This window comes from Pelmatolapia mariae, linkage group LG17 (genome assembly GCF_036321145.2).
Source record: "Pelmatolapia mariae isolate MD_Pm_ZW linkage group LG17, Pm_UMD_F_2, whole genome shotgun sequence".
Classification (NCBI taxonomy): domain Eukaryota; kingdom Metazoa; phylum Chordata; class Actinopteri; order Cichliformes; family Cichlidae; genus Pelmatolapia; species Pelmatolapia mariae.
This window is the reverse complement of record NC_086242.1, coordinates 25,450,032-25,474,248: the sequence shown is the minus strand read 5'-3', so window position 1 is coordinate 25,474,248 and position 24,217 is coordinate 25,450,032. Positions and strand designations below refer to the sequence as shown.

General features: G+C 39.8%; 1 protein-coding gene across 5 annotated transcripts in view; it reads right to left on the bottom strand.

Annotated features, from left to right (window-relative positions):
- mast2 (microtubule associated serine/threonine kinase 2) overlaps positions 1–24,217 on the bottom strand; it is a 155,781-nt gene that overhangs the window by 113,096 nt on the left and 18,468 nt on the right. For all 5 annotated transcript variants that reach the window (XM_063500919.1, XM_063500920.1, XM_063500921.1 and 2 more), the window contains exons 2-3: positions 13,202–13,352; positions 12,269–12,456 (exon numbers count right to left, since the gene is read on the bottom strand). In XM_063500919.1, the coding sequence (XP_063356989.1) occupies positions 12,269–12,456; positions 13,202–13,352 (339 nt within the window). The remainder of the gene's footprint in view (positions 1–12,268; positions 12,457–13,201; positions 13,353–24,217) is intronic.

Below are 24,217 nucleotides of genomic sequence, written 5' to 3'. Positions count from 1 at the left end.
TCTGAATCCCAAAAGGCATGCTAGTCGACACTTAAACTCAGTTATCTAACGCACAGCACTGCTGAACTGTCTGGAATGTGTTTCCCTCTCATGTCACTCTGAAAGAGGACATAGCTCCCAAGAATAGATTTTACCACCTCTGGCGTTTTTAGGACCTTCTGTTCTTACCCAAGTGCAAATAAACGAGTTTTTTTTTTTCACAGGACTCTGTGTTATACTTTGTAAAAGATCTCAAAGCCTTTAAGAAACTACTTCCATAGAATATGTCTGTGAAGGGCTCAGCCATCCACGTCATTGTAATCTCAAGAGCTTGGAGAGAAAAGTGACCGGACTTTTTTGAGTTTCTTGAAGACGTTTCACCTCTCATCAGAGACGCTTCTTCAGTTTTTCAGGCCTAGTTCTGGTCTGGAACATTCAGCAGTTTGTTAACAAAGGCCACAAACTTCCCAGCTCCGGTGAATTCACCCCAAGGTCAGACCGTACAATGCTCAGAGAAACTGCAAACTGCAGGCCTGAGTTCGAAGGTTAAATGGTTCAGTCATTGAACTCCTCTGTAGTCCAAAGTATTCTCGAGTGAAATGTGTGACCATCTGTCCAACAGCTAAAGCTTGGTTAAAAATTGTGTCATGTAACATCCCGAGCACACCAGAGAATTTATATAGAATGGCTATAAAAAGAAAAGAATCAACATGCTGGACTGGTCCAGTTGAACCCAGACCTCAACTCGACTGAAATGCTGAGGCCTAAACAAATGCTTCAATAAATGGTTAAGTAACATTACTGCTGATAAAAACTATGTTAAAAGCTACTGAATGTGTACTTAAATGAAGCCTGAAGCCTTGCAAGACTGGGAATCGTACAAGAATGATTCCCAGTCTCTTCTTTTCAGTAAGAAATACAACTTTTCTTACTGAAAAGAAAAGTAAGAAAAGTTTATCTGTAACAGCACAGAGCCGAGGTACTGGCACTCAGCCTAAAAGGGTTTCATCATGCAAAATGAAGTGCTTCATTTCCATCCTTCTGTCTCCTCCATATATACCAGCTCTATTCTGCCTCATGCTTCTGTCAGAAATGGTTACTATGTCCTGAAGGAGTCAAGCAGGATGTCCTTGGACGTTAAGCTAGAAAGTGATTGGTAAAGGAGTAGTAGTAGCTAGATTGAAAATATATTATCATTATTTTGTTTTTCATATAAACAAAGCAAAAAAAAAAAAAAAAAAAACCAGACCAGAGTCATGGAGCAAAAACAAAACAAAACAATACAATATGTCATTTAGTTTTGTCTCATTTAACTTCACATATTACTATTACTATGAACTTCAATTCTGAAAACCTTTTCTGTCCTCTGTCTTCCAAGCTCTTTCATGTGATACAGCCATTGTGAAGTAAAACAAACTTTAGTCTCTTTAAAGTATATTTTTAATAAAAGTTAGACGGGGAAATCCACGCCTGTGCCATTATTCCATCCTCTCTTCCAGCCCCCCTTATTGTATGAAACTTAGAGCTCTATGAGATGAAGATGTAACCTTGCAATTCCCCTCCAAGTGGCATTTAAATGCCTACTTGTGTATTCAGACACTTTTAGATTTCGGCTGCATGAGTGACTCAGAAAGCATTATAGCTCATGGTGAGACATGATAAGTGTTTCTGAAATCTCTCTAAAGAGGATTTCTGTGCTGCAGTTACATGTGATGGAAAGGAAGTAAGAACAGTCTACGTATATTAAGAAGGACCAAAGGGCACATTGGCTCATGCTTAGCTTGGTTTTAAACATGAATCTTTTCTTATTTTTAACTATTTTGTGATAATGTCTCAATAAACCTGAAGCTGCTAGACAGACCAGTCAAACCACGTAGCACTGCTGAAGTGATACGCTAAATCCCCTTTGAGTGGTGACACTAATCAATAACATAACTGGTCAATGAATCAATTTTATCTCAATAGACAGAAATGAATGCATTTTGCTATTATTTGTAATCATTTAATAAACAAATATACCTGCTATGTGCAAGTAAATGAGACCCCAATTAAGAAAATTTGGGGTATAATGATTTTACCATGGTGTCAAAAAGCACCTGCTTTCTAGGAATCAAAGTGTTTTTCTGTAATCAACTGAATTTCAAAATAAAGAAAAGAGCAAACAAACATCTTCATGCAGAATCAAGCCTTCACAAATGACTAATGCTGTGGATGTAGCTTCATTAAATGTGCCTGTTAATAACCAAACTGCCTAACAACTGTCAGCATATTCAGCATCAGTGATTAAACTTATGGTTATTTTTCATGCTGCACTCAGTCCCTAAAGAGCAGGGAACAGGGTTTTTTTTCCTAATAATTAATGCCTACAGTACAAATCAATACATTGTACTGTGATGGATATCCAGCAACATAATGCAGGAGAGAAAAAACAGAGGAGGAGCTGGAAGAAGATAGAAAGGGAGGGGAGGAAGAAAGAATCCGTAATAGGATCTTCTTCTAAAATGATCTGGTCGATAGAGATCACATATCTGCTGAAACTGATGATTCCCCCCACCACCACCAAGCCCCCCGGTAAAGAAATGGAGATCAGGTCTGCAGTAAAAGTTTTAAATGAATTGTTACTGTTCGCAACTAAAACTTATAAGACAGGCTGACCTAACAGGAAAGTACCAGGTTGAACAGAAGCTGAAGAATGAATAAAAGAATAAGGATATAAAAGGAAAAGACAAACAGCAGGGGCAGCATGAGGAAACACAAAAGATGGGTAGCAGTGCTATAACCCTGTTAGTGTGATTTATGTCAGACATTAGGTTTTAGACTAGATAAGGCAGGTGGGTCAGCTTAGACTTAAAACCACATTTTAAACTATATAACACAGAATGTCCCTGCTCCGCTGCATTAGAGAGGTAATAGCTCACTCTCCTAATTAATAACTATTCATTGGTGTGTGTGTGAGTGTGCTTTAGTGCATGCGTGCTTACAAAGCATAAAAAGGTGGAGGGTGAGTTAATAAAACTAAGTAAAGCGGGTTTCCATAAAAGCCATTAGGCTATCAATAATTCAACCATGGCACTTTCTATGTAGCTCAATCAAACATGGTTGGTAGTTTAACATACATGCTCACACAACCTACTAATGGTCTCAGCATTAAGCGTTAAAGAAGACACGAAACAGCACTTTTTAGCAGGTTTTATGCAAAATTAACAGAGTTGGAATTTATTTGGAGAAAATAAATGGATTTAAAATGACTTGAAGTTAAATTAGAATTTAGGTTTTGGTAACTCACCTCATGCTGACATTTGCTCTGGGGCCAGTGAGGAGGAGAGAGCGTTATAGCAGAAAACGGAAACGAACAGCCAGAGTTTCAAAGTTTCAAAGCTCTTAGAGCGGCCCATCAGCAGCTACGCTTGAGTTTTTATAACAATAGTTTAACAATAGCTTATTACCATCTAAATCAGGACATAGTGATCTTTGAAAGTTTGTATAAAACTGGGGAATTTAAACAAGTCACTAATTTGAAGTTGACATTCATATTCACAGTTACTGTTTGACTAGTAATCGTTCAAATCTACTATGCCTGTTAGCTAGCAAGCTGCTTTGCTAGCTAACAGAAATGAGTGACACGACTGAGGTCACATTATCAGGCCAAAAACATATATTTAGTGTAAGAAGGCATAACATTACAGGTGTGGTATTAGCTATACTAAAATAAAGACAATATAAAAACAAACAGGACCCTCAACGTGAAAGAACGAACCAATCACGGTCTGTAATTTAAAACTGACCCCATAGCTAGCTACAACAAAATAAACACATTTTAATAAATTATTGTAAAAAATTATCCACATCTGCCTGCAGCTTCTCTCTCATTCACCGTTACAGTACAACCTTAGCTCTGCTCTTCAGGCAAATATAACTGAAACAAAACCAAATCCAGCTCTTCACAAATTCTAATTCAGTTTTAGCTGTGGTTTGTGTAGTGGCGGACATGCAAAACGAAATGGATAGACACGTCTTCACAGCACATGCAAGCTAACGAACTAGCTGACACAGCATCAACTAAAAGGCAGATAATCTGAGGCTGGGATGTGGATAGCCTACATCTTAAACTATTGTAAAAAGGCATCCATTAGGCATCAGACAATTACTGTTTGCAAGGATCAATTGTATTATCATTTTGACTTTTAAATCTACATACCAGCAAACCTTTCATTGGCAACCTGCATCTCAATCTTTATTTATACATACAAACATACCCCAGTGAGAAGGCTATGAAAACTACATTTTCAGTTAGAATATCTCAGTCAGAAGTTTCCTAGGTGAAGAAAATAATCTCAAACTATGTTCGGTTTGTCCAAAAATGAAAGACTTTTACCTGGAAGGTGCAGTCGCCCCAAAACAAAACTTATTAATTATTGTTCATAAAATATGCACTTCAACCAATAATAATAATTTCATAAATGTTTGAAATTGTTAAATGAAAAAAATTTTTTTTTGCAGATTTAGCAAATTGCTGAAATGAAAAAAAAAAAGTATTATTATTTGATTATTTGATCAAATTCCTTTGTGGATTAATATGAGGAAGTACTTTACAATGCCTTATCTGAAATCAGAAGGTAAAAATGCGTTTGTGTTTTTCTTTACCCGAAAAGGTACCAGAATTTGTTAAGAAACATAACCAAGATCCAGTCTCATTTTATCATTTTGAGAGAGACAAAAGAACTAAATGAAGTTATCTAGTGAGCTGAAAACTAATCTGAGAGAGTGAGAGCAAAGAAAAAGAAACAGCCAAATGAAAAAGGAACAGTGAGTGGAAATGTGTTTGCTTATGACTGAGCATTCCTCAGAGCAATGTCCAACATCAAAACAGTGGATGTTCTCAAAGAAATGTGGGAAACATATGATACAAACAAAAACAGATTTCTGACAAAAATAAATAAAAAAAACAAACAGATGTACCAGTCGTTCAATTAACATTTTAATTAATGCCCAATGCCAGTAAATTGTAAATGTGATGCAGCCATCTGGCACCAGACAGAGCAAAGAAAAAACACCATGACTCTCTTAATCCATGCCTGAAGCTTTTATTATGCCTATTATTGTCAGTTATTTTGATGGTGAAAGAATGAGATTGGAGACAGAAGCGATGGAAATGAGCTTTCTCTGAAAGAAGCAGCTTGAGGTGGTCTCCTCCTGGGTTAGATGTTCTAGGCATGTCCCACTGGGAGGAGGGCCCAGTGGGACATACACCCACGACATGCTACAGACATGCTATACACCCACGACATGCTACAGAGACTGCATCTCTCGACGAGCCTGGGAGAACCTCAGTGTTCCCCTGGGTAAGCTGGAGGAGGTGGGCTGGGGGGAGGTCTGGACTTCGCTGCTCTATTTTACACTTAAACTAGTCTAATACCAGTTAGAAAGCATAAGCCAGGACATTGATGGATGTTACCAAGGCTAAAATGCTAACAAAACAAGATAAATGTGAATCTACAAATGACTCTTAAGAAAAATATCAACACATAAATAAGAGAAACATTTAGGGGGGCATAAAATTAAAGCTGAAAAACTGTCACACAAATGCAAATAAAATAAGGTTATGGTGAGGCATGATGCTCAAGACTAGTCTAAAAGATAATTAAGTGTCATTTTACAGCATTTTCTGACTTTGAGGAAGCAAAATGAAAGGAATTAGCTGTATTTTTCAGGTAATTTCTGGGAAAGATATTGATTTATTTATTTTTTGCTCAGTATTAATGTAACTATGTCAAGGTTACATCTGACTAAAAGCAAAATTTAGCAAGACGAGGCGCACCTCCAGTGTATTAGTGACACAATCCCAAGTGTTAATCATAAACAAAATGCTGAAGAGGATTTTTAATCCTTTCAATATTATTATTATTAGTAGTAGTAGTAGTAGTAGTAGTAGTAGTAGTAGTAGTAGTAGTAGTAGTAGTAGTAGCAGCCTATCCCATCCTATATTATCCTATCCTTATGTGTGGGCAAAAAGTCTATTAACTTAATAGGAAGCACTTCCTCTGACAGAGCTGACAGCAGGTACATAAGACCACGCAAAGCTCCTTACTTTCAACTCCATCTCGCATTCATCAATCTCCAAGCACCTTCGCTCACCTCCTGTACCCCCTGTGCAAGTTTTGTTATTGCGCTATTGCTTGATTTATTTAGTCAGCCTGTCACACTGCTGCCCACCCCACACTCCCCCATCCTTCCTTCTACACAATATTTTTCATCTCATCACAGCATGCTCCACTGGAGATGCTGAATCTCTTATTTGCTGAGGTGTGAGATGGGAAGTCAGGCCAGCGGCTGGCCCTGCCAGCGTTCTCTCTGCCCTTCACATTTGACAGCCAAACACTTTGGTTACAAATACTCTACTTCAGCTTCTCAATTAACTACAAGAAATGACTTCACAAACCCAAAAAACCCCAAATCCCAAGAAACTCTAGGTTCTCCTTCAATTCTCTTCAGTTCGCCTGTTTAAATTGTATTCTTTTTATTTTAATTTGAATAGTGTAAGTCAAAAATGTCCTTGAAATGCCATCATATAGTTGTTAGGCCATATCACCCACGCTTGTTGGAGAGTCGAGCTGAGCAGACTAAGTGTCGCAATTTATTGTTTATAACATTTATAAAGCAGGAAATAGTTCTAAAGCTTCTTGAAGGCCATTCCAAAGCTCTGCTTTAGACGCTGCCTGCCTGTTGTTTCATCTATGACTGATACTGCTCAACTGTGTGTTTTTCTATCCAGGTATGCTTTTAATGCATTTCCAGTGTGTTTGGGATCTTGTGTTATGCTGAAAAATTAAGCTGTTGCTAATCAGATGCTTTCCAGGCGACCATGCATGGTGGATCAAAATCTGAGAGTATTTTCTTCTGATTTGACAAGAATCCCAACATGACATGGCGAAATGCATTCCCAAACCATGACAAAGCTTCCACCGATGTTTCCCTTTTCCCCTTCCTGAAGAATGAAAAGAATGAAAGCCACCCTATCGCTGAGACCGTTTCTGATGAGGCTTTGGCAGAAGCAGTAGATGTACCTCTCAGGTTTTTTAAACAGGTCTTTGCTAGATTTTTTCCTACTTCTTAAGGACATGACTTTCAGATGTGTTCGCCTGCTGTCGTTAATTTCATGTCAAGAATTAGGCACTAGTAACAACGTGCCTGGAGGTAGAATTTCAAAGTGGTTCTTTGCCAAGTTATCTGTTACAGTGGTCCCTTGCGATAATGCGGTTCAGCTTTTGCGGCCTTGCTGTTTTGTGAATTTTTTTTGTGCAATTTTGCATGCTTTTTTTTTTTTTTTAACAGCGCATTGTGTTCTGCGTCCTGATTGGCTGTAGACCAGTGTCAATCAATCTTGTGTCGTGTCTTCTGTCCAATACAAAATGCATTCATCTTGTCAAATTTACATAAATCTTCAATCGCTAGCAGTGTGACTCTGAAGTGCTGTACTGTATGTTTACTCCCCAACAAACACAACAATGTCGACGAAACGTTTTGCACCGTCAAAGACACCTGCAGTAGCACCCAAAAGGCAGAGCAAGATGCTAACCATCGCACAAAAAGTTGGACTTCTGGACATGCTAAAGGAAGGTAGAAGTTACCGTATTTTGGGGACCATAAGGCTCACTGGATTATAAGGCACATTAAGCGAAACAAAACAGTCAGATAAGTCAAACTTTACTCAAATCATTCTTCTTGCTTCCTCTACTTCCATACCATTTATTCATTAATGTTTAATTCTCTGGCAGCTGCTCTATTCCCATGTTCTGGACCTGATAACAGGCTTTGACCTTTGGTTTCATTCTATAATACTGGACTTATTTTTCTACCAAGGCTTGAACTTTGAGAATGTTTAAACAAGAGAGGAAAGTGTGAAAATGTTCATGCCTGTCTGAGAAAAGTGTATAAAGTGTGTAGTGAGGGGTTTTACAGCCTTGAAACATCTATAATAATTGTAAAAAATAAAGCTGGCTACTTCGCGGATTTCATCTACCACAGGTTATTTTTAGAACGTAACTCCGCGATAAATGAGGGACCACTGTATATGCAGACATAGCACTCATTCATCCCTTGAGTTAGGTGTTTTATACACTTGAATGATTTATAGATCAGTTTCAAGTGGCTTAAAAACATTCTTATTATTGTCAGGTAAAAGACTGAAAGAGTACTGTTGCTCAAGACCACTTTTAAGAAATGACTGCAATGTCTGTCTTCTTGGAAGCAAAATATCAAGACTTAAGACTTTTGTACATTACTGTAACTTGATTTGTATATTCTACAAAAAAAAAAAAAAAAAAGGTATTTTGAATTAGCCAGTTCTTTCTTTGCTCATGTTCTTCCTGTGCTTTGGAGGGTTTCTTCCCATATTCCAAAGACATATATGTTTGTTGTTTCTAAAATGACCGGGGATGTGAGCTAGTCAAAATGAAAAGAATAAAGCTATATAAGCTATATGAATGAATCGTTTGTAGTCTAACATGCCTTGAGTTCTCAGTAAGACTAACAGAGCTCTTGATACAGCCCATTTCCATTTTAAGTTCCGTTACAATACAGGTATGTAATGGCGGTAAAAAAATGTATTTACTTTCTATAAAAAAGCTTGTTTAAAAAAGTAGGTATTGTACAGTTTGGGACTTGTTTTTGGGATGTGCAGTGTTAAGCTCCAGAAAGTCATGCTAAGGAAATGTTATTGTGAAACAGTGTTAATGTGGCCTATTATTACCTTGACACCAGATGGCGCTATTGACAGCAGACAGACTCCACAGCAACTGAAAATAATATTTTTATGTAATAAAATCACAAACTGTATAAGAGCCACTTTTAGATAAAAGAAACAACTGCATATGCCTCCAGTATGGCTGTCTATATAGATAATAAACACATACACTGTATACAGTATGTCTGTGTCCTGAGACACAGAGTGTGTGTGTGTGTGTGTGTGTGTGTGTGTGTGTGTGTGTGTGTGTGTGTGTGTGTGTGTGTGTGTGTGAGAGAGAGAGAGAGAGAGAGAGACAGACAGACAGAGAGAGAAGACTAACAGTAGTCTAAATAAGTCTCAAAGCACTTTACTTGGTGCTGTTGTGCTTTTGAGGAAAAGTGTTTCTGGAAGGCAAAATGAAAAAGTGTTTATTTCTTACACTTGGCCCATATGCTCTAGGATAGAAATTCTTACAGCCACTGGAGCAGAAAGGGTACAGATGATCAGCGTTTACATTCCAACAAGCACCAGATACTGTCGCTAACACAAAAACCTAGCTCGGTTCCAGTTGTTTACGTTTCACAAAAGAGGTCTAGTAAACGACCTCAACCTTGGCCCCTGTGTTGTGTGTTTTATATAGCAAGTATTTAGCTCACTGCCTAGACGTTGTATTCTGTACAGCACATTGTCAGGGCAGTAGAGATATTATGCTGTATCACTACTATTGCACTGCAATCCTGCTGCTTCTGGCACCTTGTTTCAAAGGATTCCTGCTTCAAATTAGGTAGTGTGTATTCAATGACAGTAACTCATTAGAAAAGAAGAATGGATGCCCTTCATTTACTTATAAATGCTGCTGCCTTCAAGCTGCAACTATCAATAAAACATTCTTTGGTTGATGCTGGGCTTTTATATTGTCAAAAATATCTTTACTGCAAATTTTCTTGAAACAACATGATATAGTTTTTTGAGGCTTTTTCTTTGTCATCTTTGATGTCAAAGTTTGGCATGCCACTTCACCAGCCGTCTACGTCACTGTCCCCATTAGTCACAACAGAGGAGATACGCTACGAGAACAGCAATTACTCAACATGTCCTCATGTATATTTAAGATGCAGCTGCCTCAGCCTGTTCCCTAGCAGCTCTAACACAGCAGCATGGTAAAGCTCCCTTTAGGCCAAGCCCCGATGTCTGCAGACAGCAGGTGAGCGGCCTATGTGCTGCATGTTGAAACACTTCATTCATGCATTCATGTATGTCTTGCAGAGAATATCCACCCTGCTTCTAAGATAAATATGTAACAAGATACATGTTAAAGTGTTGAGTTTCAATTTGGTAGGTGCATTTTTCACTTTGGGCCATTTCCTGACAAAAGCAATAATACTAGGGATGTGCAAGCTGACCATCTTGTTACAGTACAATGTTCTTCTAGAAAAGGCCCTGGACGTTCATATGGATTGTTATGTGACCCGCATAAACATTGTTTATGTAAAATATGCAAGAAAACTGTTGCCACTAAAGGTGGAAACACTAAGACTGGTTCACCACAAACACCACAACTGGTTTGCCTGACAATATTGTGCAGGCTCCGGAAGAACTACGAGGTTAAGTTACTTTATTGTTGAAGTGTTAAGCAGTCATGTGTTACATTTGCTTATAATTTCCACGGAAAACAATGCATACCCACAACCACATCTTACTACCAATTTATCACCAGGTAACCTTTCATATACGTCTTTGGACTGCTGGAGGAAACTGGAACACTCGGAAGGGAATCACGTGACAACCCAGGTCTTTTTAACCTAGAAATTAAAGCTGAGGTGTTACACTTGATTACATAGGTGCCTTTAGAAGTCCTAACTAAAAGTCCAAAAGCAAAAGGGAAGTATAAATCATAAATAAAATATGGCAGGACTCAGATGGTTGTCCTATTCCTAATCCTATGACTATAGACTAACTATGAAATGCAACTATAAAAACTAACAGCTGTCAGTCTGATGAGTCACACTGGACTAAAATATAATGTGTGAAGCTTGGTTTTGTAAGAGATACAAGGAAAGTGAATGCGATAGAAGTCAGAAAGTCTGCCAAGAATACTTTAATAAACGTACCCTTGAGAAATAACAACCTGGGATTATTTGCTGAACTAGAATAACTCTGCACATTGTATTTTCCATTTTGAATCCATGGTACAGTGTGCTTCTGGCTGCACTGACCAGTTCCTCTCAGAGACTTTCAGAGTGAAAGGCTAATTATGAAGATATCCAAAGCGGCAAAAGTAAACTGATGACATGATTCATTTTAGATTAATGTATTTTTCTCCACACTCACTACAGATTTTATAAATGCACTGTCCACACACCTGGCACAACAAAGTGGATTCAGTATCAGATTAATGGCATGCTGAAGTTCTACCTATTAAACACTGCCATCTGTTGGTAGCATTCAGCTGCAGTCTGTTAAGCTTCTCGTCATTTTCACATGCTTCCCTATGCATGAGACAGATTCAAACTGCATGTGTAATCATTATGTGCACAGAGAAGAAGGCTGGAGATGAATAATAAATTACAATTTAAATTAATAATGGAAGGTACTGTGTAAATTACTAATGTAGTCAATACACACTTCTAAAGCATGGCAAACACAGAGAGACGATATCCATTTCATGAATGAACAGAAAGTCAGGGTTCATTCATAAAACGCTAAAGATTTTGAGAGAGGTTCAGAATTTATGATTTCAACATATCTGAGGATGTTTTGGATAAATAATAGAGCAGAGGACAGAAAACCCCTTTGAGTCCTTCAATCCCTCCTGTAACCAACAGGGGTCACAGTAGAGCAAAGGAACACAAAAATCAACATCAGACATGTCAGGAACCTGCGTTTACACATAATTCATTCATACTACAGCTCTATGATGTCAGCACGGCACTGTGCTGCATGTTGACCAAACAAACACATAAATGCAGATACAAATATACACATCAAATGAAAAATCCTCTCTCTCTCATTTCTGTCTCAGCAGTGTGCAGCCCTTTCTGTGAATGGGAAGTGTCTGTGTGTGGAGCTGGTGGCACGCACACTGCGCACACACATAAACACAAAAGCCTGAGTCATCCTCAGTCTACCTCCCTGCAGTCAGCTGGCACAGTTTCAGTCTAACACACAAAATCTATATTGAGATGGACTGGCTCACAGTGAGTCTGCAGGTTTTACACACTACGTTTAGACTACATTCATTTTCCTAAGACCACAAATACATTTAAAACTATTGTTTTCACACCCCAGTCATAAGGTTGCACATTACATGCTAATTGTAGGACTCTCTCTATATATATGAACCATTTGTCCAATAATTTTGCATGTGATGTAATCTGAAAGTAATCTGAAAAAGCAATAATGGGCTTAGCTGATATCTAGGATGGCACAGAGAACATTTGGAAGAATCACAATTATCTCCTGATTACTTCTTCAAGACTTAATCTGAGTGTAAATAACTGTAAGTGTGATTTGTTTTGTAGATTCCCTTTCAACATATGCGCAATTTTTTTCTTTGATACTGACCAGTCCGGTGAGAGAAGGGGCAGACTGCCCCAGAGCCTGGTTCCTCATACGGACCAGGTTGTTGGCCTCTCCTCCTGCAGATGCTCCCCCAATAGCCCCAGGCGCTCCAAAAGTCCCAGAGTTGCCTTGACAAGCCAGCTGACTAACTCCAGCATGCAGACTGCTGGACAGAGGCAGCAGCTGTTTACCTGAGGAGGCGGGGACAAAGAGGAAACACATCTCAAACCTCATCACTTTGACCTTTAGATCAATCTATTGCCCTGGAAGGCCAGGTCAAAGGTCAGATCTGACATGATATTTTAACTCCTTAGATGGTACTTTCTATATATTGATACATTTTCAAGCTGACCTTGAAGACCTTGGTGGTCATAAGCCAAATTTCGGTGGAACGATATCATGAGGCCATTCTACGCCCCCATGACATTTTATCAGAATTTATCAAAACCTTTTGACCTGTCGTGTTGAAAGACAGAATAGTGACACATACGCAAGTAAACACTACCAAAAACATGATCTCCTCGGTGGAGGGGGATTGTCACCACATGACCTCTCTTTGGTAAAACGTGGATGTAAATGTGAGGTGGAATTTTCATAGATAACACAGGAGTCTGGCACAGCTAAAGTGTGGGCAGGGCCACATTTAACTAGACTTAGAGCTTCTAGTTACAAACAAAAGCTCAATAATATAAAAAGTAATATTTGCAAATAAAAAATATTCATATTAGAGAGTAACGCCATAAACATAAATTTATATTTCTTTTAAATATTATAAACTTCATGTTTTGATAAATAAATGCACTCCTAGTTTATTATTTACACATTTCTATATTTTACTAACCTAAAAACTAATCCTACATATCATCTACATAGACATCTTGGTCAAGGGATTTTGTCCTGTTTGCAGATATGCAGGTGTGTATACGTGTTCATTACCAGTCATGGCCATGCTGCTACGTCGGGCCCGACTCTCATCCTGGCTCAGCTGTCGGTGCAGTTTGGATTTGGTAGCAGCAGTTGCCGCGGGTGATAGGTCAGGATTACTCAGCTTCCGGAAGAGCAGAGGAGGAGGAGCTGCAAACTCCTTCTGGAAAGAGATGAGGAGAAAAGAAGAACAAGAAACATTAGACTTTGTTCACATGTGTTGGGTCATACTGCTCTCAAATAACCTCTGGTCAAAGCAGCACACAAACTCAGCAGAATCAGATGTCATCTCTGCCATAAAAGTAGAGTCACAAAGCTTAAAGTAAGACACATGATTCATCTTTTTTCCCCCATGTTTCCTTGATATCCTTTACAGCCACCAAGGTCGAAAATCTAAAGTTTCAGCTGGTTCCAAATATACGCAAGAGGAAAGAAAAAACATATATACATTTGCCGATCCCCCTTGCTAATGCCAAAGCCGCTCTGAGCAGTTGCGGTGTGGGCTTAACCACACCTCTGTAGGTGTACCTGGTATCAGGTGATATGTGGTATCTACATTCCACCCCCTTACAGGTGCTACTATAACAACATAATCAGACTACCTATTGGTAGTTTTAATGTTGTGGCTAAAGAGATTATTTAGATTAAATAAGCAGTAAAAGATAGCAGGGTAGAGTCTATAAGTGAAAGAATTCTTCAAAATCTTGGTTGCAGGTCATACCTCAGTTTATCTTCTTCAGCATGCCTGACTGTGATGTATTTCCACTTTACTCAACAGTCTTTAAACATTACAGTTTCACTAGATTAGCATGTATTCTCTAGGTAATAACCAAATGGTAATAACAGTTCTACATAGACATCACTGAAGAAGAAGATGCTATTTGTGTGACAACACTGCAGATGTTTAAATAGCAGTTTCAGCCTAACCACATTTTTATTTATTTTACACACAAAACAAAGGGACACACATTACTTGATTTGATGCTCATCTACACTTTCTAGTTATTGACAAAGTTTTAGAAGTTACAGTTGAGGGTTTTTTTATATATATATATTTAGGAATAAAAAATTCAAAAATAAATGTTTTGTGTAACTTAAACTCACAATAGTGCAGAAAAAATCCCCATGAATGCAGGCTTACAGCCAAAATTTTAGCAAAGCACCCACTAGCACCAAATCTACTTCTCAAACTACCACATCAGACACACACACACACACACACACACACTGTACTGTTTCCCATGCTATTCAACTGACAGACAGTACAAGACATGCTTGCTGTGTCATTAACACTCACAGCCACAACAGCCTCTCCATCAAAACTCTGCAGCTGCAGAGCAAGTGGACAGCCTAATTCAGTTTGTCAGTTTAATAAAAGAAGGTTCCTCTGGACTTCCTTGATATCCCCAAGTACAGCCAACACACATAAACACAAACGCAGAAGGTTCAGATGATTTTGGAAATCTCTTTTGTTGCCATGGAAACCGGGCCTGCCTGGGCTCATATCCTCCTCTCCGTTGCGCGCAGCCCAATGCTTGACAAGGCTTTTCCAGAAACATCTGGACAGCTCACAACATGCACACACAGAGCTCCCAGACGGCCACATGTATGAAGGAGTTTTAGTGAAAGCTTCCGTTAGTCTCCAACCGCGACCCTCAAACTCACTAAACACAGTGATAAACAACCACAAACACACAGTGTAATCATGTGCAACCTGTAACCAATACTTAAAGCTGCAGTAATGAATTACAGCAGAAGATGAATATTCAGTACCTCCATGCAGTATTAATATGTAAACCTTATGCGTGTGTTGCTTCACATCAGCCGCCACTCAGCTAGAATCACACATTATACTCAGTCACAAAACACTTTCACACTTCAGCCATTTCTATGAAGGCCAGAATTCATTGAGGATGAGACACTGAAGACTTTTCTGAAAAAAAAAAAAAAAAATTTCAGACATAGTTCTTAAATGTGCATTTATCCAAAGTCTCCCAATGCAAGCTACTTTAAGAGCTTTTCTGCCTGTTTGAATACTGTGTGAGATTATAAGAAGAGCTTAGAAGAGCTGTCACAACAGGTCGACAACATATAAGAGGTAAACAGCATATTTTCATGCGGTGCTGTTGGCAAGAATCACACAAAAGAAATATATTATACAAAAATATACCCACAGGCAACAATGACTGGGACACTTGAAAATACAGCACATAAATGCATGCATGAACCGCTACACATTTCTGGCAAGCAGGAGTCAGCCTGCTTCATTTTAATTCATTCAACATGTCAATATGCAGACTTCTGAGTGAAATTATAGCATCTGTTATCAGTATTTGTATCTCTGCACAATACAAGGACGCAGCAATGGCTTAAATACTAATGCTGATTCTTCAAGTCCAATACCAGTGGGTGACATCCCTGTTCGTCTTTTAAATACAGTCTGTGACATGGATTCATAACCTGACTGCAACCAAGTGATTATTCCTTTCTCTTGCACTTTCTCTCTCTCGCCACTTAAAGTGTCTCTTATTTTATTTACTTATTTGTTTTACAGTTAAGAAGCATGTCATGAATTTTCATGTTTCTAAATCTCATAGGTTTTGTAGAGAGATAAATGAAGTACAACTAGTAAAAGAAAGAAGCAGCAGATACAGAACATTGATTCTGAAGTGGACAAAGAAAAACAAAAACTAACAGTATAATCGCAGTGCCTTGTTTCTGCTTGCAATGAGAGCACAACTCTCCCTGGCCAACGTAAGACTGTGTACTGTGTATCATTGCACCACTGCTGATGGACACCTTGAGTTGCTACAGCCACGTCTGTGCAACTAATGACAGGATGTCTTGTGGGGAAGGAAAGTCAGTGATTACACAGATTTTTCTTCCCCGCAAGACACGCAGAGCACTGCAGCACTGGCTGAATACATTTGAATTGATTGTCGCCCTCATTCAACTTGCTGCAACTCCAACTGCAACCAGCAGGTGGCAGACAGAACGCAATCTGCTAAGGAAGCTGTGATTACAAGTAATCTGCTGATCCAAGCTTCTTGTAGAGACTAAAATGAAATGTATTAACATAGAAAACAGCAAAGAGGAAAGAGGTGTGTGTGTGTGTGTGTGTATGAAAGAGAGAGAGAGAGAGAGAGAGAGAGAGAGAGAGAGAGAGAGAGAGAGAGAGAGAGAGAGAGAGAGAGAGAGAGAGAGAGAGACAGAAGCGTCAGCTGTGATCCATCACACACACACACACTGTCACAGAGTCAGCTTTACAAGACTGCTGCTATAAACACATACTGTACATCTGTCACTGGGAAGTAAACACGGATAAGAGCTAGATACATTTCCAATTGTGATGGGTGTCCAGTTATTAATGGAGCCGATTAGTTCTACCTGCTGCAACAAAGGAAAGGAACGAGCACCCCCCCCACCCCACCCCCGTCAACTTCAAAGTCTACACCACCCACTCAAAGAACTGGCATGGTCACTGTTTGCAAAGGGAAATCAGTTACGGGACAAGAGGATGTATTATTTACAGTGATGCTACTCCTGATGGTGGGGTGCAAAGTTAGCTTGGTGCTACATCCACAAACTGTACAGGTTCAGAAATGCACATCAGTGCTAACTAGCATCAAGAAAATGATTAATAACATACTAAAATTTCTTGGCCAGTCTGTGTATTATTTGACACTTAATTCCAATAAAAATGCTCCAAAAGCACGGGCAGTTCAAGTGTGGCAATTCAGTGACTTGAAAAACTGAAGGTGAGACCTAGAATGGAGCTGTCAATCAAATCAGCCACACCTCTACCTTTAAGCCTTAACAAAGTCTGGATGAACAAGTTAAAAGATACTGTATAAATGGACTGACTGTGAAGCTGTTACAAAGGACAAAGGTATCCATAGAACCCAAAGCTTTTTTGTTTGCTTGTTTCACGCTGTAAACATGTTTTTACTGCTGTAAGGTTTTTACATTTTAACATAGGTGTCTATAGGGATTGACTTTTTGGAGCCAGACTCCAGTAGCCACTCCAGGACATGCAGTTTTTGGCATGTCGTCGACTTTGCCACCTGTTCCTCTTTGAATACAAAACGTTGATGAACAAAGCATTCTGCAGTGGTCACTACCAATGGTGCATTATGCATGTAACGCAGCTCTGTAAGTAGATTCAGCAAGTTTATGAATGAATGTATGAAAGCAACAGCAACAAAAAAAAGGGTTTAAGTGACATTAACTTTTAATCAGCTGGTAGGGACAGAAGGTTGGAGGACAGGAACATTTACTTACTTGACAAAATTACATAAGAAACTGATTTTGGTATTCTAATGGTATCTGCTATAAAAAGATTATATTTTTATTTTTGTTTTGAGAACTTCTATTCAGAATTCAAAGCACCCATCTGTGATAAATGAGGCCCTTTTTTAAAGCTTACTGTACAGTACTGCATAGGTACATGGTAACTTGTATTTCAGGATAACAGTTTGGGAGTTTAGTTCTTAAAAATAACCAAATTAATAAATGTTTACACCACAAAGGTTAAAACACACATGAACACTCAGAAAAGCTTTCAGAAAGAGATTTTAAAAAGTTTAAAACCAATTAAGAATAACAAATCCTAATGTAATTCAACAAACAATAGACCCATAACCTTAAGGAGGAAGTAAAACCAGTTTTTCACAACCTTCTTCTCCTTTCCTCTCTTCTCTCTTCCTCCTCCAGCTCACAGCTCCCTCCAAACTCATGGTCCTGCTTCACTGCATTTGGGTCGACATTAATCTTTTGTCATGTCCCACAGAGCTCTAAGCCACACTTTAATGTAACATACACCAGACCACAATCCATCACATCTGTCATCAAGTGGGGCTGAAAACAAGCTCCCAGCTTAGCTCAAGGATGATGATCCCTCTATCATTTAGAGAAAAAAAAACTTGTTACAGTGGTACGTGCATCACACGAGTTAAGTAAGTGGAACTGTCCCCAGTGGAGCAGCTCAACCGCAGCCTTGTGACTTCACTGAATCTTACACCCACACAGCAAAACATAAACAAATACATGAAAATATAGATTATTATTAATAATAATAATAATAATAACATTAATAATGATGCAATCTTTTACATGACTTCTCTGACAGCAAAAGACACCGACAGATCCAAAACATGATCAGGGTGCCTTAACTGTTCAATGAACTAAGGAAATGCTGCAAAATTACCACAAGCACTTGCAAGTGAAATGCTGCCGATGCAAGAGCACAGCACAGAGCAGCGTGCAGAGTGAAGGGTTAAACAGCAGGTTTCTAGCTGTTAATGTTTTGTTTAGTGGGGAAACTGCCATAGCATCCAACATTTGTGGGTGTTCAGGCTGACCACAGCAGAAGTACAAGTGCGCTGCAGTCAACAGTCAAACAGAATTTAACAGGCCAGCAAGTTTTTTCTATTCTTCCCTTCATTTTTAGTTGTTAAGCTTTCCTTGACAATAGAAGATCACGTTTACTATAGACATGTGGCACATACATGTAGGCAGAAAATACAAGAAGATTCAAATAACTGATGTTATATGAATGGTTTTTTTAAGTCTAGTTTAATGGTCAACAAGCTCACTTTAGATTTTTGGGTATCTCTAATTTTAAGTATAATGTTACATACGACATGTTAAAAACTAAAAGATACCTGTACAGGAATTATGACAGTGAAAACCGGATTTAAATTTCATTTTTTAAATTTTTTTTTTTTTTTTTTTTTTAAACCTGTCCCGTTTGGTTCTTTTGCCATCAAAATTATTGTCTAAAGGCGAAGAAAGATGCCCAACGGATTTACTTTACCAAATGGACCATCCCAGCCTTGCCGTAATGGTCCATTTGATTTACCTTTTATTGTTTATTTTATTTTATTTTATTTTTTTTACTTGCTAGATACGGGACAGGGGAAAAGAAAAGGGAGAAAGAAAGAGGGGAGAAAAAACAAAACAAAACAAAAAAAAAAAACAGCGGAGAAGAGGGACGGGGATAAAGGGCAAAAAACAAAAACCAACAAAATAAGCAGACAAAAAATACATATATCGATCACCTGGATCACCTGTTGAGAAAGAAAAAAGAAAACAAGCAGAAGAAAACGAGAGTAATAGAATAAACAACATCACAATGATATATGGGAATATAACACTACATACTTAATATTAAACATTATTGTGCAGCACGTAAGATCGACAGCGCACAGTGTGCTTTGAGGTAGGAGCCAAAAAGGGTGTAGTTTGTGTGTGTGATCACCTGTGTGTACACCTGTGAGCATGAGCGCGCTTGTATTTAAAAGGTTCCTTAATGTAATGATCTGCTAGAGGGTGTGGGGGGCCACAGTCCCATCCTCCAGGGCATGAAGCAGGTATGGAGGAGATCAAAACTCCAGACATCCAGAGGCCCCCAGAACACAAGAGACCAAGGAAGACCAACAGAGGGGCAGCCGCGCCACTGTCCCAGAAAGAGCTGAGGAGAGTCCCAGATGAGGGATCACTCAGCAGCCGCGGAGCAGAAGCCAGGGGGGGTTGCAGTGACGTGCCCGTGAGCTCCGCCGGCAGCCAGCTGTGCCTGAGTGACCGAGCCCCAGGCGAGAGGCCGAGGGCACCCCACCCCCGAAGTGGCCCGAGCGAGCCCCAGGTTCCAGGCCCCGATAAGCAGCCACCAAGGAGTGAGCCGGTGTGTACCCGGACGCCCACCCCCGGACACAAAGAACCACCAACGCATCGATGTCTGAGGGCGTCTGCCACCGGCAGGGGAAGTGGTGGGGGGAGATAGGCCTCCAAACCTTGGAGGGCCTGAGATGTCCCCAGAGAGGTGGCGTCTGATACCCAACCTGACATATAGACACAGACATACAGGCACACTCAAATACAAACATCCATTCCCACCCTCATGCTCTCATAGGCAATTACTCCACACTCAACCAACGTGGAGACAGACATAAAGAGACGCTGTACACACAATCACACTCCCCAAGCGTACTCTAAGAACCGGGTCTAGGTACCCTTGCCCCTGGAGGGGGAAACTGCACCCAGACCCACGTGGTGTTACCCTTTTCCCTGCAGTGGGGAGAAGCAGACTGCCCCGACTCCGCAGCAGCAGGGAGGCCCCACACACCAGACCCCAGTCGGACGGCCAACTCCTCCTCCTAGCCCCCCCGCTCCAGCAGGCCGCAGAGACCGGGGCCCCCATATACCCACCCGCCCACAACCCCAGCAACACACCAACCAGGACCCGAGCCCCCGAGGCCCGGCCAGGGCCCCAGCCCAGAGACGGAGCGCCCCCAGAACCTCACGCCCGTCCCGGACCCACCCAGGGGCAGCCAGGCTACCAGGTCAGTAACCCACGTCCGTCAGCACAGACCCTCCCCTAGCCCCGCTGCACGCAGCCACGAGGAAACCGTCACCTAAGAGCCAACAGAGCCCCTAATTGGCCATGACCGCTACCCCGGGTTGAGCCCCCCAAGGAAGATGCTCCTGGGGAACCCCCCGACGCCCTAAGCCTGTCCCTACCCCCACACCAATCACAACAGTGAAGGCGGGACCAAACTATGACCCCCCACCCCCACTAGGTGATGGAGCTGATCAAAGGAGCCCAGAGCAATTGATCTGATGTGGTGGCAGAGGCTGTATCAAGACTAATGTAATCTAATAGATAATTTCTATACTGGTTAGAATTAAGATTATTTTTATTTTTCCAGTTCATGAGGACTGTTTTCTTGGCTATGCATAGGGCAGTGAAAACCATGTGGGCTATATTCTTTTCTGAAGTGACATTATCTAAGCTGCCCAACAAACACACTAAAGGAGAAGTTGGAATGTTACATTTCAGACACTTCGATAAGTCTTCACATATCTCACGCCAAAACTTCTGAACTGGTGGACAGAACCAAAGAGCGTGGATATAATTGTCCGGTGAATTGGTTTGGCAGTGTGAGCAGTTGTTGGTAGACGTAAAGCCCATCTTGAACATCCGATGACCTGTATAGTGCACTCTATGTAGTATTTTGTATTGAATTAATTGAAGACTGGGATTTCTAATTAGATGAAAGGTTTTTAAGCAAATCTGAGACCAGAAGTTTTGGTCTAAGTTAACTGATAAATCCGCTTCCCATTTTGCAATAGGAAGTGATATTGATTCATCTATTTTAGAAAGCATTCTGTATATTTTGGATAGTAATTTGGGGGTTTTAAGAGTAAGAAATTGAACCACACTTGGTGGTGTTTGTAGTTCAACTTGACCCGGTTTAAATTTCTTTTTTACTATGGATTTAATTTGTTGATATTCTAAAAATCTTTTCTTGTTGATCCCATATTGTGTAACTAGTCTGTCAAATGAAATAAATTCTGTTCCTTCTAGTATATGTTCTAAATATTTGATTCCTTTACCACTCCAATCTGAAAAGTTTATCATATTATTGTTTTGTAATATGTCAGGGTTATTCCAGATAGGTGTACGTTTGCATGGGATTAATGAAGACTCTGTCAATTCTGCTTTTATGTGCTTAGATCTTTATTTCATAACAAAGAGGTGGTCTGGTAAAATATTTGAAAGATTTTAAATTTTTGGAGTGACTTTGAATGATGCCAGTGTTCATATTTAGGACCAGGATGATATATGGTTAAGAGAGGAGTAAATCTTCATCCACTGTGAACGAGCATCACTGAACAAACATTTCAACCCTCATTCACATTTTGTGTAAGGTGATCTCAGTACCACACCGTTCACTGCAACATTTTTCATTGCTTTTGATGACGGTTTGCAATAGTTGCCACGGCACCACAGAGCGACCAGTCAAAACAAATGGACGAGCTCATTCCTCAACGAGCGGCTACCTCTGTAGCGTGGACATTGTTCGGTTATGAAAAGTCTGACACGGAGCAGAAAACTGTACTTTTAAAATTTGCAGTAAACAGCTCCCCACCACAGACACAGACACAACAAACCTCTTCTACCACCTAAGCAAGAATCATGTGAAAGAGCATGGAGAGAGTTTATGAATGAGAAGCAAAAAGAGCCGTCAGGTGCTCAAAATAAACCACAGAGCCAAACGTCAGAACAGGCTTTTTAAAAAAAAAAAAAAGAAAAAAAAAAAAGAACAGGCTTTTCTCTGTGGTACGCCGTATAATAAAGACTCATTAAGATAGTAGCGGCCATTTATTAACTTTCTTTAAATATCTGGTTTCACATGTTGGTCAAAACACACAACTTCAGGTACAGAACGCCCAGCCGAAAATACTTCACATGGGTTGAGTTGCTTCATTTATATCACCAGTATTTAGCCAAAGTATCTGCAACGCAGCATACAATACTGCTACAACAGATATGTTGACGAGCCGAACAACGCATCCCTATTAGAGTTAGACGGTGCAGTTGATCCGAGACTGGATGCTCTGCAGTCGACGGTTGCAGACACGCTAGTTTCCCGAAGGCCATACAGGAGCAGGAATGATACCCAGAGGCCTCAGGGAAGCGCTCATGTAACATAACGCAATGCAAGGCCTGTATTTACTTCATTTTCAATTATTTCATTTATATGTAGAAAATAGATAGTACTTTTGATGTGGCAACTATATAAACTATTCGCTGAATTTATAGAAAATGCACTATACTGTGATATATATATATTGTTATCAGATAAGAACCGACTTGTATCGGGATATGAGATTTATCGTATCAATCAGTCGTAATAATGAGCCATGCATTTTTTCACATTGTGGATCATGCGACAACTCACATTATCTTTAGCGGGGCAATATCCTTTTAAACATAATCACACACACAATGATGGATATATCGAGGGCAACTCGAGGATCAGTATCTTGCCCAAGGGTACTTCAACACATGAACAGGAGGAGCCAGAAATCGACCTTCTGATTGGCAGACCACCTGCTCTACCACCCAAGCTACAGCCATCCCAGGTAATTATCCCTTAGGTAAATACCACCATGGTTTTTTTTAGAACTGAAGAAGCTTGTCAGACAAAACATCTTCACAAACCTACAGAAGCCCACTTCTCTTCTTTCTCAAGCTCCCAAAAATGAACATGAACTTGATGACTGGGATCCTACACTACTGCATGGACATTAACTAGCAAGAAAAAAAGAGGTATTCTGATCCCACAGTGAGTTAGCTGGGACACTTGATATACAGCAAAAGGGAAAATGCAAATTTCACAGACAAAATGTATGCAAAAAAGTGATATTGTATCCCTGTTATCTCAGTTACATTTTCATAATTGTTTAAAGCCATTGAGATTACATTATACAATTAATCCTCCGGTCCTTCGTTGTATTAATGATGTTTAGTTGCTACCATAAACATATTTGAACCAGCATTAAAAGACAGGTCAGTAAGCCAGCTGAGATCATTCAGTATGTTGCATCGTGAAATTATGCAACAACAAATTCTGTCTGAACAGGATAACGTTGCATCATATATACTTCCCCTCTGTCAGTGGGTGAAGAGGCAGGAGTGTCCCCATAAGAGGTCAGTGTGTGTATACACATGCATTTGTGTGTAAATACAAAGCTATTAATCAGAGTTAATACAAGGTTGATGTATTCTAGCTGCATTTGAGCCAGAAGAATGAATGCAGAAATGAAAGCCAGGAAGAAAGCAATAACAGGAAAGAGGAAAGTAGTCAGACAGATGGATGTGAATGATGGAGGCCGAAGCAGGCAATGCAGAGAGGGTGAAGTGAGCCAGGACAGCTGCTGCCTATCCTCAGCTGTGGTTTGTGGAAAACTGTTTGTCCACATGCAAAGCTCTAACTCCAAAAACAAGTCATAAAATTCCAAATGACAATCCTCAGTCCCACATATAACACCACAGAGAACAAAAATTAAATGAGCAGAAATACCAAAATCACCAGACTTTCTGTAATTAAAGAGGAAAAAAACTCATTGAGATCCTGACACGCAAGAAACCTGTCAGGAAAATATATTCTGATTTTTTTGTGTTGCCACAAAATGACAGCTCCAGGCATCACTAACTTCATCCTCATTTACTTCAACATAAGC